General features: G+C 43.4%; 1 protein-coding gene and 1 long non-coding RNA gene across 6 annotated transcripts in view; one reads left to right on the top strand and one right to left on the bottom strand.

The window, feature by feature from the left end:
* Positions 1-6591, top strand: part of SEPTIN9 (septin 9) — a 216523-nt gene extending 209932 nt beyond the window's left edge. For all 5 annotated transcript variants that reach the window (XM_079966064.1, XM_079966063.1, XM_079966066.1 and 2 more), the window contains 3 exons: positions 20-116; positions 2382-2433; positions 3308-6591. In XM_079966064.1, the coding sequence (XP_079822190.1) occupies positions 20-116; positions 2382-2433; positions 3308-3446 (288 nt within the window). In that variant the 3' untranslated portion in view covers positions 3447-6591. The remainder of the gene's footprint in view (positions 1-19; positions 117-2381; positions 2434-3307) is intronic.
* LOC307210433 overlaps positions 4433-14980 on the bottom strand; it is a 39803-nt gene continuing 29255 nt past the window's right edge. Inside the window, exon 2 of the long non-coding RNA XR_013835997.1 lies at positions 4433-7066. This is a non-coding gene — a long non-coding RNA (uncharacterized lncRNA). The remainder of the gene's footprint in view (positions 7067-14980) is intronic.

Genomic DNA, 14980 nt, shown 5'->3' with positions numbered 1-14980 from the left:
CTTTGCAATTTAACTGTAGGAAATGATTCCGTTTGCTGTGGTGGGCAGTGACCAGGAATACCAGATAAATGGAAGGCGAATTCTGGGAAGGAAAACAAAGTGGGGCACAATTGAAGGTAAGAGCTCTTTCTCCTGTCTCTTGCTTCCTAGTAATCTTTAAACTGTTAAGACTGCCAAAGAAACACCTTAGAGGCCCCTCCAGTCTCCTGGGCTGCAACAGCACTCCCCCCACTGGCCATCAGTAGGGCTGTACAGAGCCCCGCTGATCTGCCCCAGGGACAATCTATGACAGTCCTATCCACCTTGGAGGCCCCTGGGGACACCTAACTTTCCCAGGATCCATTCCCTAAGAAATTTGAGGGAGCAGGACTCAGGGTTTGTTTGTTTTTAAAATAAAAAAGTTAAAATAGGATTTAAAAGTATGGTCAAGATGAGGACCGCACGGGATCAGATGCTCTTGCTTGCCAGCTGGCAAGCTGGAACATCTGATCCCGCACAATGCTGCTCCTTTGTGAGCAGCTTCCCTGCACATGAGGGAAACAAACTGCTTGTGGGGGAGCAAGAGCCAGCACCCTGCAGCACTGGTTCCTCCCACCACTTGCAAGCTGGCAAGTGGGACTATTTGATCCTGTGCAGTGTTGCTCCTTTGCAAGTGGCTTCTCTTCATGCAAGTGAAGTTGCTCTGCTCATGAAGAAGTAGCAAATGGCACCGCTCAGGGTTGGTGCAGAAAAGCTGCTTCCAAAGCAGCAGCTGCACCCCCATAGGATTGATGCCTCTATTCAGCTGGGCAGAGGCATTGATCCTGCAAAGTCATCAGGTGCCTGCAAAGACGCAGCCGCTGGTAGGGTAGGTCTCAGCCTTTTCCTACAGTTTTCCTGCCCTACCTGCCTTTTCTTCCTGCCTGATACCCCACCCCTGACAGCCAAGGGCCATCAAACCTGCCTCACAGCAATCTGTGGCTTGGGCGTTGGCCAAATCTGGTGCACAGCTCTACTGCCTCGCAACTGTGGCCTCCCCTGTAACTAAGACTAAGTGCATGCAAATTAAATAAGCACACATTGCCTCCCTATTTTATCCCTGCTTCTGCTTCTCTTTCTTTTTCCTTTGTGGTGCCCCTGTGTTGAATTTTAGGCTGTAAACTTCTTGGATCAACCCTGTGTACTGATGATGCCATATAAATACTAAGGATTTAATTCATGCTAAATATAGGATCTTAATACAACTGAAATCTGGGAGAGTATATTTGGCAGGCAGGAGATATTTGTTTATTATGGAAGCCACTTTGAGAGAGCTTTACTCTTAAATATTTGAAATGAAATGAAAGTCATGGACCTTCGGCCAGGCTGCTGAGAAAAGCCCCTTTAACTGTTAGATTTGGGTGGGGAATTAGTAAACTGCGCAAGCGCACCGTATGATGAAAACCACAAGTCCAGAGCCTTGTGAGCCTGCTTTGCCCCAGACCCTGTAGATTATTAAACATGGGCAGAGTCAGTTACAGATACTCACGTACCTTTTGGAATATGCAAGAGTATCTCATATACTTCAGTTACTACAGCTACTCTTGACTACTCCACAAGCTTTTCATGGGGTGTCTGAATGGCGCTCATAGATCACCACAGTTTGAGAAACGTGTGATTTCCTACTGGAAATGTTTGTGTGTTCCCTCAAAATTGCCTCTACCATGTCAACTGCAACATCAAATGATTCCCCTCCCCTGTGTTACTCCTTTTGTACATCTAGCGGCACAAGCTTACACTTGTTTTGTTGCCACCTTTTTATTTCTGTGGGTTTCTCTGATTTGTGATTCTTTGGCTCCTTGGTTAGAAACATTTTTCTCAAAGCAGGATTTCTCTGAAAAGAAAGGCCTTCATTTTAAGCCTTCTGGTTCCCCCCTGTGGCCAATCCTTGGTAACTCATGGAATCAGTGAGGCCATCACAAGGCAGGGTCTTCTTGAACTCATGACACTTGCCTTGTTGCCTATATATAAATGATTGAGAGTGGGGACACTCTACACACACTCTGTAAAGAGAGAGTCCCAAGGCAACACTGTTTAGACACTGTGAAGAACTTGTCCTGTTCCTCAAACCCAGGGGGTGAGGAACCGGTTGTCTTCCAGATGTTGTTAGACACCCAACTCCCATAACCCTCGACCTTTGGCCATGCTGGTAGGGGCAAATAAGAGCTGGGAGCCCAACAACATCTAGAGGGCACAGCTAGTCCTGTTCTAACCTATGCTAGATCTTCAAGGGCCACTATTGAGAATTTAAACTATGCTCCAGACACTTGCAAGTTCTTTGGGTATTGATGTGGTTTGTGAATCTGAAGTCTAGTGTGTATTGATTTTGTGCTCATATCAAGTATTGTATCCTTCTTTTACAGTTGAGAATACAACGCATTGTGAGTTCGCATACTTGCGGGATCTCTTGATCAGGTTGGTAACAGTTTCAAGGGAGAAAGAGGTGGGGGGGTGTTAATTCAAGATTCCTTAATTTTGTTTCTGCGATTTAAGAGTAGAGTATGTACAACTTTTTATATATACACAAGTATTTCCACACATGCACATGTGTGTAATATCTATTTATCTGAAGTAGCATCACAGCCAATGCATCCTGGATGCTACCACCCCACAGCTGGTACTGCTGCTAGTAACTCATTTATTTATTTGTAAATAAAAGTATTTTTGCACCACCATATCATAAAATATCAGGGCAGTTTATACAACGTTTAATCCAATAAAAACAATATAGGTAAGCATTAAAGTGACTGGCTAATAAAAAAAACCCCACCTAAACAGCTGTAAAAGCTTGTCAGCATAAAAAGGTCATCAATGGATGCCTGAAAAAAGTGAGTCTGCCTGCCAAATCTCTGTTGGAAAAGTGTTCCAGCAATACCATGTGCCCAACTCCTGGTTGAGGCCAGTTGTCCCTCTGTAACCTAGGAGGCAACTAGCAGTGATGATCTCAGTGAACCAGTTGGGATATGAGGGCTCAGGCGGTTATTAAGGTATCCTGGTCTACTATACTTACTTCGCATGGCAGCACTCAGCTGTCCTGTTACAGGAATCTGACAAAGGGAGACCGTCTAGGTCAATCTACCCCAGTGCTATCCATTCTAACTAGCAGCAGAGTTTCAGGCAGGGGTCTGCCAAAGATACTGAAGATGTCAAGAACAGCATCTCAGATTTTGCATCTGCAAGGCACTGCTTTTACAGCCCTTCTCCGTTACATTCCTGTGTCAAGCTGTTGTTGATTTTATTTCCAACATCAGAAAGATCTCTTTTTAATCCTCTCTCCTCCTTCCCGTAGGACACACATGCAAAACATCAAGGACATTACCAGCAGCATCCATTTTGAAGCATACAGAGTCAAACGCTTGAACGAAGGCCAGAATATGCTCTCCAATGGCGTAGCTGACAAAGAGGAGTTGGTGGCCAATGAAATGTAACACTCCATGCCTAAGCAAGGACCCAGCCTGCTCTCTTCCTCTCCCCCTCCCGCCCCACACTTTTCTTTTCGTTAAAAAAAACAAAACCCAAGAAAAACCCCATATAAACTCTATGCCACTGTTGTTTCCCCTCTCCGCCAACAGTACCCAAGCTGCTGACATTAACTGACCAAATAACAGTACTTTTCTGTAATAAATGTAGTGTCTTTCTCTTTTCTAGTGTCTGTGATGTGAAACATCTATTCTGTTCTTCTGTGTAGGCTGTAGTTACTGATCCCCAGGGAGGGGATGAGGTTGAGAGGGAACCTCAAGAGGATATGCATTGGTTTGATGATTTACTTTAGTTGTGGCCTCCTTGCCATAGATAGGTCCTTTACTGTGATAGGTGAGTGTCCCTTTCTTGAAACTCTGGGGGAGCTCCTACTAAGGCTGAAATGGACCTTGTTAGAAAGCACAGACTGACCCCCCCTCCCCTGTCCCCTTTGGTCAATTGGGAGGTGAACTGTAAGTTTCATAGACAGCTGCCCTAGTGTTGAAGTTGAATGTGATACCTTGTGTTGTGCCATGAGTTGAAGCTATTAAGTTATGGGGCACAGGGCTGCGTGAAAGAGAGAAGAAGGTGCCGCACATTCCATATCCTATCCATGCAGTTTCACCTCCAGTTAAAGCAACAAAAGTTGCAATCCTGACCAGGTGAGGTTGATCTGGATGCGGAAGCTTTCATTAGCAACTTGGTTGATACAGGCCTGGTGAGGCACTGATGGATGCTAGGTCAGACATGCCACCAAAGCATCTCCCCCCCCCCAAAAAAAAAAAAATGAAAGTGAGAGAGAAAAGAGAGGTGTTCCTGTCTGCCTTCTTTGTTTCAGTGGTTCAAGTCTATGGTAATCTTCCTCTTGAGCCACTTGATTTCCTAGTGCCAAAGGTTTATTGTTCTGTAAACCAGAGTGGGAAGGGGGAAAGCATTGTGTGTTTGTTTTTAGTGTGTGTACATGTGTTTGTGTTCCTCTCTCTTTTGTATCTTATCTCCACCCATTTCAAGTGAAGATTTTCATGACCTAGATAAAAGTTTTTTAACGTGAGGGCAGAGTGAATGGAGTATTAGCAGAAGGCACAATTCCACCCAGCACTATGCACATCTTACTCCCTGCATGTCTGATCTATATTCCCTTTCCTTTTTTAAAAAAGCCAGCAATAATAGGGAGCCAGCTTGCTCACTGGAGAAAAGGAGGTGGTCTACTATGGGATCAAATGTAAGTCACCTTGATTCTTAGGACATTCCTCTCCTCCCCAATCCCCTTGTCCCTTTAATCTCAGCTGAAAAGAGTTCAATCCTTCGAGCTCTTGTTTTAACCATTATTTAAAATGTTAGAGAGGCTATGGGGTGTGTGTCTTCCTGGCTGTTTCTCATTGTGCAGCTTTGTGTGTGTATAACTTTTCTAACTATCTGTGGCTAAAATTCCTTAGGTTTGCACATATAGATGTGCCATGCATGCAAAAAGGGATAGGGAACCTGTAACCCTGAAGGTGCTGTTGCTCAAACCCCAGCTCCCATCATCCCTGAGCAATGGCCAAGCAACAACATCTGCAGAGCCACAGGTTCTCCACCCCCTGCTCTGTATTAAATGCTGAGCCCCGGGATCTTGCATGCATTCTGCAGTAATGCATGGCCCTTGGTTAAGCACACAGCTTAATCTAAGATTGTCAATTTACATGATACAATTTTCCAGATGATCTCTGTGCTTGAGGGAGGTTGTGAGGTAGGGACCATGTGGAAACTATTTGCCACATCAGCTGGTCCAAATACTTGAGGTCCTATGCCCACTTTCCATGCCACATTTTAATATTGAATCAGAGTTGTGCCAGTTGCTCAAAGGGTTCTTTTTAACATTGATTTCATTCGAATACTTTAGTCAGTCTTAACGCTAGTGGTCAGGCGACTAAACTCTGACAAACCCAGAAGTTGGTTCATTTGTGCAACTTCTGGGTTTGTCAGAGGAAACATCTCTTTACAGAGAAAGGGGGAAAGAACTGCTTGCTAAACACTTACCCGATTTGGAGGGGCAGAGGCCATGTTCACAGTTATGGAAATCTAGCCAAGAGAACCAGCAGTCACAGCTTTCTCTTCCTCAGACAGCAAATCTTAAGTAGCCAGCTCTATAGAATCACCTCCTCTTGTGCCATGTGCAGAAGACTCTCATCACAGCTCCTTTTCCAAAGTGGAAAGCTCTGAGCCATGCTGCCCTCTTGTGGAGCTGCAAAGAACAGAACGGGCATGCTGATTCCTGGCTTTCAGAAAAGGCAAATGATAAGTTTTCATCTTGCTCTCACTGGCACTGATGTAGCCCACTCTCAGCATGCCTAAGGGGAATGCTTCACACTTTAACACACAGCACACAGGGATCTCAGCCAGTGGCCACTTTGTCTTGCATGTCCTTAGGACAAACTGACTTCTAACCAAGACTTCCCATGAGCTTACTTGCTGCTTCCACAGTGTTCCCTGACAAGTGCTTTCCTTTATGACTCAAAAACTGTGTCAGGCATTTAGTTCACTTGTTTTGCCACTCATGGCCCTCAGTGGATGCATCTGCACATATTCTTTGCTCAGAGGCACTCATACGTTGTTGTTTTTGTGTTGCAAGTTAAATCTAAGCCTGCCATGTTAACTTTTTGTGTTGTGCCTCCCAAACGTAAAAATGAATAAACGGAGGACTCTTTACTGAGCTGTGTTAAGCTGAGGAAAATTATTTTTTTTACTTGCTGACTTGCTATATTTTAGCAAAATAAAATTTGTATTAACTAAATATATATATATTTCAAGTGTTTAAGACTATGAAAAGGGTAATAGAGAATGTCTCTTGGTTTTTTTAGATGCACTTCAGCAACATAAAAATTAAAATGCATTGTATCTTGTTTGCCAATATCTCAGCCAGCGAAAGCAAGACAAAAATGGCTTTCTCCTTTTATATTGTACTTCAGGGCGGGGGAGGTTTTACCGAATAAAACCAAAAAAATAAATCATCCAAAATCTATTAAAAAATGGCCTTTTTGAGGATTGTATGCATTATGACAAATTTAGTTCTGTTTTGTATAAATAATAGTGTTTAATATGTATTTCCCAAAAATAAATGTTTCAAATGGAAAATGTCAGAAGGATTATTGTTGTCTTCGGGGCCAAAAGGTATATTTTGTGTAAGCTTTAGCTGGGAACTATGCTTTTGCCCAACTGCTCTCCCAGCTTCTAAAGGTTCTTTTGCAAATGGACCAAAAGATGCAACAAAAATGGGATGGTGAGAAAGATAGTAACTTATTTTGCAGAGATGCTTGAGTGTCTCTCCCCCTGTCCCCATCTTCAGTGCAGAAGCAGTACGGAAAATTGCCGTTCCTGAACTGATATTTTCAGGAACGGAATCTGACGGAATTGAGGCAAATAGTGGTGATGCAAGTTAAAAAGTAACCACTCACTCTACCACTTGATTGTAAAACAACAACACCCCAAAACCTTTAGGTGGTTTACAACATATGCAGATGAGGTCTTACCAACTGATCCTGGGAAAGGGATCTTGGGGTGGTAGTGGTGGTGAATAGTTCCATTAAAGGGTTGACCCAGTGCATGGCAGCTGTGGAAAAAAACACAAATGCCATTTTAAGGATTATTACAAAAAGGATCAAAAATATAACTCCATTATTGTAATGACTTATTAATTAGAAACTTAGCACATATATTGGTCAAGAAGAAAACACAAAACACAATAAAATATGTTAAGCATACTATTGAATGTAAAATATTAAAAACAATGAGAATTATAAAATAATTAACATTGTAAAAAACAAGGTAGGGTGTTAAAATTAAGACAAACTTGGCCTACCGTGTGCATTTCTAGTCACCTTGCCTCAAAAACGATACCATAGAATTGGAAAAGTTGCAGAAAAAGGCAACCTAAATTATCAAGATACTGAAGAAACTTTCAATATGTGGAAAGGTTTCAGCAGTTGGGGCTTTTCAGGTTAGAAAAATGGTGAGAGGAGGGACATGATAGAGGTGTATTAAATGAAACAAGGTATGGAATAAGTGGACAGAGAGGTTTTTCTCCCTTTCTCATACTTTTAGAGCCTGTGTTCAGTTGGCTCTACCACCTTCAGCCACAGCCCAAAAATAAATCTACCAAACTGGGCATCGCCAGCACAGTACAGTCATACCTTACTCCATATCTCTATGTAGTTTTGTCCTCCGGCCCGAGCCAGTAGCAACAGGAGGAGGTGGAGCAGAACTCCACAGGAAGTGTATGAAGAGAGGCCAATACATTCCTCATCGCCATTCCGTAGGATCATCCTAGCAGCATGAGGCGAACAATTCGAGCATGGCCCCCAAACAGTTGTCAGTGACTACACTTAAAAACACTTCTTGGTTAATAAAAAACAAGGGATCCTGTGGCACCTTTAACAACTCACCCATTTTTTGTGGTGTAAGATTTCCTGGGCCATAGCCCACTGTATCACTTTATTGCTTTTAAAAACTGGGCTCTGACCCAAGAAAGCCTTTGCCACAATAAATCTGCTAGTCTTTAAGGGGCCAATTCTGACTTGGTTGATTTTTCTGCAGCAAACTAATATGGTTTCTCCCATCACCACCCTGCTCTGTATCTTCTTGAACTATGGTATCAAATGCTACCAAAAAACAAATTTTATCTTTTCGATCTTACTGTCTTAACATTTATATTGTTTTCCATAGTGTGGGTTGCAGACGGTAACAACATCTCCATCCTTCAAGACTGTGCATGTTTGCTGAGCCATTGGTGGGAGGAAGGCAAATATATAGATTTGACACTACTGCAACGTTTTAGGCTGAGACCTAGAGAAAGGCCGTAGCTCAGTGAGCAGGACCTAGCTCTGCTTTGCATGCAGGTTCAATCCCCAGCATATCCAGGTAGGACTAGGATAGACTCCTATCCGAAACCACGGACAGCCACTGGCAGCCAGTGGAGACCATACTGAGTTAGACAAACCAATGGTCCAATTCCGTATAGGGCAGCTTCCTATGAGCTGGGTGGTGGAATTATTTGGCAACTGAATAGTGACTCCTTGTTGCTGTATCCAAAAGTCCCTTGTACTGTGCAGTGAGACTTCCCTTCTTGTAACTCTAAAATTCTGTGTAACCTGGGATATTCAATGTGGGGCACAAGTGGCATCAGTGACACAGGTGTGTGTGTGCCTTTGTCTCTGCAATGCTTGCCAATGTAGATCACACTAGGACACTATAGATCATTCCATTCATACCTTACCTCTTCTCCCTTTTCTCCAATGAGCTCAAAGCAGCATATGTGTCAGCTTCCAACACACACACACTTTATCCACACAGCAACCCTGCGAGGTTGTTCTGTCTGACACATTTATAAACCAAAGGTTCAAAGCAGATAACAAACTACATACAAGCAAAAACTACATACATATTTAAAATAAGACTCCCTGGACCAAGCCACCCCTATCGTTTGAAAGTCAACTGATTTTCTAAGTGTTACATGCTTTGCAAAATAATTTTTTTAAAAATGTGCACACGTGTGCTGGATGACAGGCTGGGAATGTAGTGCACGCAGAAATACAAGACACAACTGAAATTAGGGAGATGATCTAGGGGTTGGGTTGCATTCCCCCCCCCCCCGGTGCATTTTTATATTTTACTCCCCCACCCATAGAACCCATATCACAAAACGCAATTATCCCAGGTGGCTGCCATGATTATTTGGTTGGAATATTACTATATTTCTATAAAGCTTATTTGGAAGCGGGGGCACAGGCATTGTTTACTGTTTGCTGCCTTAATGGAGGAGAGTGAGAAGCTTCTGCAGTGCAGGGCGGGGGTCTTGTGGAATTCTTGACATCCCATTTGTCATCCTATCGAAAGGAGAGGGGAGAGAGAAAACACAGAGATAAACTTGTCTGCAGGACTGACTCCAGCCAGGGGCTGTTGTCAATGAACATCCAGTTTGGGGTGGGGGAGGAAGAGGAATGGGACCTGTGACAGAGAGGGATCTCTGTTCAGGATGAGTGGCCCCATTGCACCACGCGACTCCTGTTTAAAAGAGGACCCGCCATAAATATTAAGAATAAAAGAGAACATAAATAATTAAAGCAGCTCAGAGTAAGTGGCTCCTGAAACGTCTGCCTGCTTTAAAAACTAATTACTTGGAGGGTAATCACCACCAGAAGCTGCATATATTTACCCACAATGCTTCCTGTCCTTCCTTCCTACATCCCCCCCTCAAATTCTTCTCTATGTCCTAATCATTATCTGAGACATTAATATTCAGAATTCTCTTTTCATCCACATCACACCATAAACTGTGCTGGACTCTTCCATCTCTCTGATTAATAACTTCATTGGAGCCTTATCCCAAAATGCTATAAATCCTCTCTAGAAATAACAACACAGGCGCCGGTGGCAGAAAGCACTGTAGCTTCCAAAGGGGCAGGACTGTCAGTCCTAGAAGGAAAGAGTAGATTTGCTATACAGAAGAGACGAAGGTGCCTTGCTAAAGAAACGCTGGGCCCACTGCCCCTTTCAATGAATGCACCAGCTTCCTATGTTTGATGTGTGAAGAGGCCTAAGGATACTTAGAAATGATGCACGGTTCATTGTTGACAAAGCTACTGGCAGGAAGGTTCTTATTTATATATCATTAAACTGCTTCACCAATATTGCAAGTTATACCCAACTTCGATGGACAATAAAAGAACGAAAAGCAATGCTCATCTGTTAGTGAGAGATTAGGAAAGTATGCATACTTAATACACTTATTGTCTATTTATTTACCAACACAAAGGTGAAAATACTAATTCATAAAAGGGTAGCAAGAAGTTACTACAGAACTAGGTGCAAAAGTCTGCCAGAAAGATAGGCTACCTTCTCCAATACATGTATAACCCATCAAATCAGGACATAAGTACTTTAGGAAAAAGTTATATTCCTGTCCCTGTATCTTCCATACTGCATATAATTTTCAGGTGAAATTAAATGTGGAAGGGCAAGGTGCAGTGTGTAGTTTTATTTTCAATATCAGAAGGAGATTTTCCAGGCATATTTGAGTCAATTCCAAGGGGCAGTAGTTTCAGAGATCAAAAGGTGAAACAAGTGTTGAAGGAAGAGGCAATGAAAGTGTTAAAAGCCCTGGGAAAAATAAATTGGAAGAATGGTATTTTGAGTTCTGTTTTCCTGATCCTGAACAAGGAAGTTACCTTAGAAAAGTCATCTACCAATCCTTATTTTAGTTATTCCTGTTTGGGCCCACCAATTCATTAACTATTATGAGTTGTTTGCTGTACGTCAAGTATTTCTGTGCAGAGCAGTCACATCAAATAATAGATTTATAATTGTTTGGCTGCATAAACATTTAGTCATTCTCGATAATGTGTGCTTCGCTTGTGGTAGCAACACATCATGGGTTCTGAGAACAAAGACAAAACAATGTAAGAACACAGATAATAATACATAATGCTTCCTCACTTGAGTCACCAATATAAAACCTCCTGGCCTACAATGACTGCAAGGCAGATTTATCAAAAAAGAAAACCTAGTGGATTTGGAAAGGAAACAAGAATTTTTGGATCAAGAAGTAGAACTTGTGTTAGCGTTGACATTATTTTGAAGGCAAGTCAAACGAAGGAAGAAGAATGGAGACCTGAGAAAGAGTGGATGGGGCTTCTTGCATGATTTGGATTAAATATTAACTTGCTGTACTTGGTTTATGAGAATAAACACTGTTATTAATAATGCATATATTCATTATTAGCATGGCAGCAGACCACGATAGCGAAGACTGCACAAACAACTTCATTCAATCCCATTCCTCTCCCCCCTTTGCACTTTTCACCAACTCTCCTATTTATCTTACATATTTGATTATGGTGATCCATACCTTAAGAGTTAATGGAGATGTTTAAGAAATGTTTTGTTCAACTTCACAGATCCTCATAAATAAAAAAAGGAGAAAGCTCGCTTATTAAGCACCTGCATGATAATTTCCTCAAGTGCTTCTTAACTTCTGGAGACAGGGATAATTTGTTATATCCGTTCCTTGTCCAGGGGAAAAGAAGAAATTCACTCTGAATTCTAGTGGTACACTGGAGGTACTACTAGATGGGTGTTTCTTGTGGGGTGGAAGGTTCTTATGCCTACAAGTTCTTTTGCAGAATCCAAATAATGTCCTCAAAATGCCAGCCTGTATTTTTCAACAATTTAATCCAGATTTACCCCTTCCAGGGGAAATCTAGTAAGTAAAATAAAAACAAAAAGGCTATTGCCAGTGACCCATTTGCAACATCTCAATTACCCATTTGGAAAATAAGCCTGCATTTGGAAGCATGCTGGGTCACCTGACTCCATTCATTTCCCAAGCCTTTCCCATGCCAGGAACTCCAAAGGCTGAACCAGGAACTTCATGTTCTACACCTGAGGCCTAACTAAAGAGACATGAAGCCATCAGTCCCTGATATTGGCAGCAACGTGAAGTTTCTGGCTGGTGAGACCTATTATAAATAAGCCTTCTACCATTATCTGGTAAACAGAAAAGAACCTTTCGCCTCCAAAATTTCATTTTTTCCAACTCTTGCCTCTGACTAGAGACCAACACATCATCCAGGACTGCTCCAAGTATAGATGCTCACAACCCTGACCTACACTACAGGCAACTCGGCCATTGTGTCATAGGCTCTGGTCCAGCTTCCCAGCATCCACTGGAAGGGGGCGGATGTGTGAAGTACTTCTAAACCTTATGGGCCAGGTACAGATCAATCATTCATTTTCCATGTGTGAAGTACTTCTAAACCTTATGGGCCAGGTACAGATCAATCATTCATTTTCAACAAAAGAAGACACAATTTTACACCATACCACTGTCTGAAATGTGAGCAGTGGAAAATCAAGGCCATGCAAAAATCACATAGCAAAAGCTTTTGCTATTGTGTTCTGTCTTTTAAGATTTTGCTAAATGTTGGTGTCAGAGCTGCCCAAGGTCCCAGCTCACAGAGGACCAACGCCAGGTCGTGGTTATATACAAAAGTCTTTATTGAAGTTCAGTTTCCATTCCAAAGCCGTAGCGCGCAGCTCTACGTCTTAAACCCTAGACCGCCGAAGTTCCGTCTGAGTCTCCTCCCCCTAGACACCAGTTTAAGACTCTAGCCTTACTCCACCTCTTCCGTTGTTCTTTCCTCCTCTGGGTCCGTCTGCCCGCCGGGATGTTGCCCTTTCTGGACTCTTCTGATGCTGAAGAGTCCCCGGATTCTTCCCCCTGCCTCCGGCGTGCTTTAGGACCTGGCTCCCAATCCGAGCTCCCTGCTGTCCTGCGCGCCTGTACATTTGAACTTGGCGCGCGCGCCCACCCGGCCACCTTCCTCCTGACCGTTACACTGCTCCTGTCACTGCTTCCCCCTTCGGGGGGGCTAGCTGGATCTGACTTCCCCTCCGTTCCCTCACTCAGCGATAGGGGCGTGGTCAGCCCTGACTCATGGGACTCTTCCCCTCCCCGCTACGCTCTGGTGGGGAAACTGGTCCCGATCTCCAGCTGCTGCTTTGGGAGTCGCTGCTGGCCCCTAGCTTCTGGTGCGTCCCTCCCGGGACCCCCCTTGCCCTGGCCATCGGAGCCCCCTTCTGTGAATCTTCCGATTCGCTGGAGAGGCTCATGGAATCTCTCGGGCCACTGTCATCTTCCCCTACGCTGCCCTCAGATTCTTCCCCTTCGCTCTCCATCTCCCCTCTTCCCTGTGCTTCTGCTCCTGAGCCCCTGACAGTTGGACTATTTCTAGCTTGCACTATTATATTTGTATATGTTTCCCCCTCCCCTTTGTAGAAGGCATTTGACTGTTCATGTGCTGTGAATAGATATTCATAGACATATCCCTGAATCAACATATTCTTTTCAGAATGCACCCTTCTTTGTTCGTGTATTTTCAATATGATAAATATAATGTCAGTATTGAAAGAGCTACACAGTGGTTGCAAGTTTGTTTCCAGGCCCAAGGTAAGGTGCTACCTGTGGCCTTTAACACCCTAGATATTCTGGTATCTGGTATTGGCAAGAATTGACTTTTTTCACATGATCCTTTCCAGAATCTTCACCCCACCTTCTGAGGTTAGGTTGCAAGCTCTTGGAGAAAGGTCCCTCTCAGTGTAACATACAAACAATGTAACTCCATCCATAGGTATATATGTCTGGCTCCTTCACTACTGCTCTATGCCATAACTTTCAAGTCCACCCTATTCTCTTGGGTTCTCTCTTCCTCTCAGTGACACCTCAATTCATTGTTCTGGTCCTTTTTATTGATTTTATGCTGCTTGTTGCTGTTTTTATTGCTGTTGTTCATTATGGTGCTTTAGTTTTATTGCTAGCTGCCTTGAAACACATGTAAAAGGTGAAATAAAATACGTAGGAGTAGAGTAGGGGCTAAGGAGTAGAAACTCGGGTATGTCAACTCTAGCCATAAGTCTGAAAATGTACAGGGCCAATCCTACTATTGGACAAAGTGAGGCACCTGCCTGAGGCAGTTAATGCTGCTGGACAGTAACCTGAAACGAAAAGTTGGAACAGCTCTGTGTGCTGGAACAACTGTGTCAACATACCTGACTCTACCCTGCCTCCAAGATACCCTGCTACCCTCAGCTATTATTATTTTTTTTAGTCACTAGTTATATAGAGGTCTCCAAGCAACTCGCAATATACTTAAAACATAAACATCACAATACTGACACATTCATACAAAAAGACATGCAATTCATAAAACATACACAAAACAACACACACAGCCACAGGAATCTTTGGTAGCACACCAACCTCAAAAGCATTATCATTCTAGTCCATCAATAGCCCTTGGTAAAAATATAAGCTTTTACCTGACATTGAAGGTGCTAGGTGGAGGAGAGCATTCTACAGATGGGGAGTCACAACTGAAAAGACCATCCTCCTTTGTGCATCCCTCAAAGAAGGGTCTACAAAGGACATCTAAAGGTCTGGGAAGGTTCCTATCAGAAGAGAAGTTCCAGAATACATTGAGGTCCTGAGTCTTAAGGACCTGTCTGCACGCTTCTTATGATGGAGGACCACTGTAGCCAGCCCCAAGGACACGTTCTCAAGATGGAGAGTGAGGGAACAGCTGCAGTCGCCTGCGGTTCCTGCACAATGTTTGCCATCTTGCCAAAGGTTGCAGGCAGCTTTACCTGCAGCAATTGCATGTTGATTGCCCTCTTAAAAGACAAAGTCCAGCAACTGGAGGAACGTGTGGCTACGCTCCAAAGAATTAGAGAGCTGGAGCTCTTCTTGGAAGCAACAGAGCACACCGTCTCCACCAAGGAGGAGACAGGGGACTCCCCTGAGAAGGAGGCTAGTTCACCAACACAGGAGCCAGATATATGGAGAAACGTGACTCAAAGAAGTAGGAGGCCCAGGGTTCGCTCTGATTGTTTAGAAATACACAATCGCTTTGAGGTCCTCTCCCCTAGAATGGAAGACGAAGAGCAGACTCCATTTGAGGATCTCTCCCTCGTT

Source organism: Podarcis cretensis (assembly GCF_951804945.1).
Source record: "Podarcis cretensis genome assembly, chromosome: 2".
Classification (NCBI taxonomy): Eukaryota; Metazoa; Chordata; class Lepidosauria; order Squamata; family Lacertidae; genus Podarcis; species Podarcis cretensis.
The sequence above is the reverse complement of the archived record's forward strand: the minus strand, read 5'-3'. Positions and strand labels throughout refer to the sequence as shown.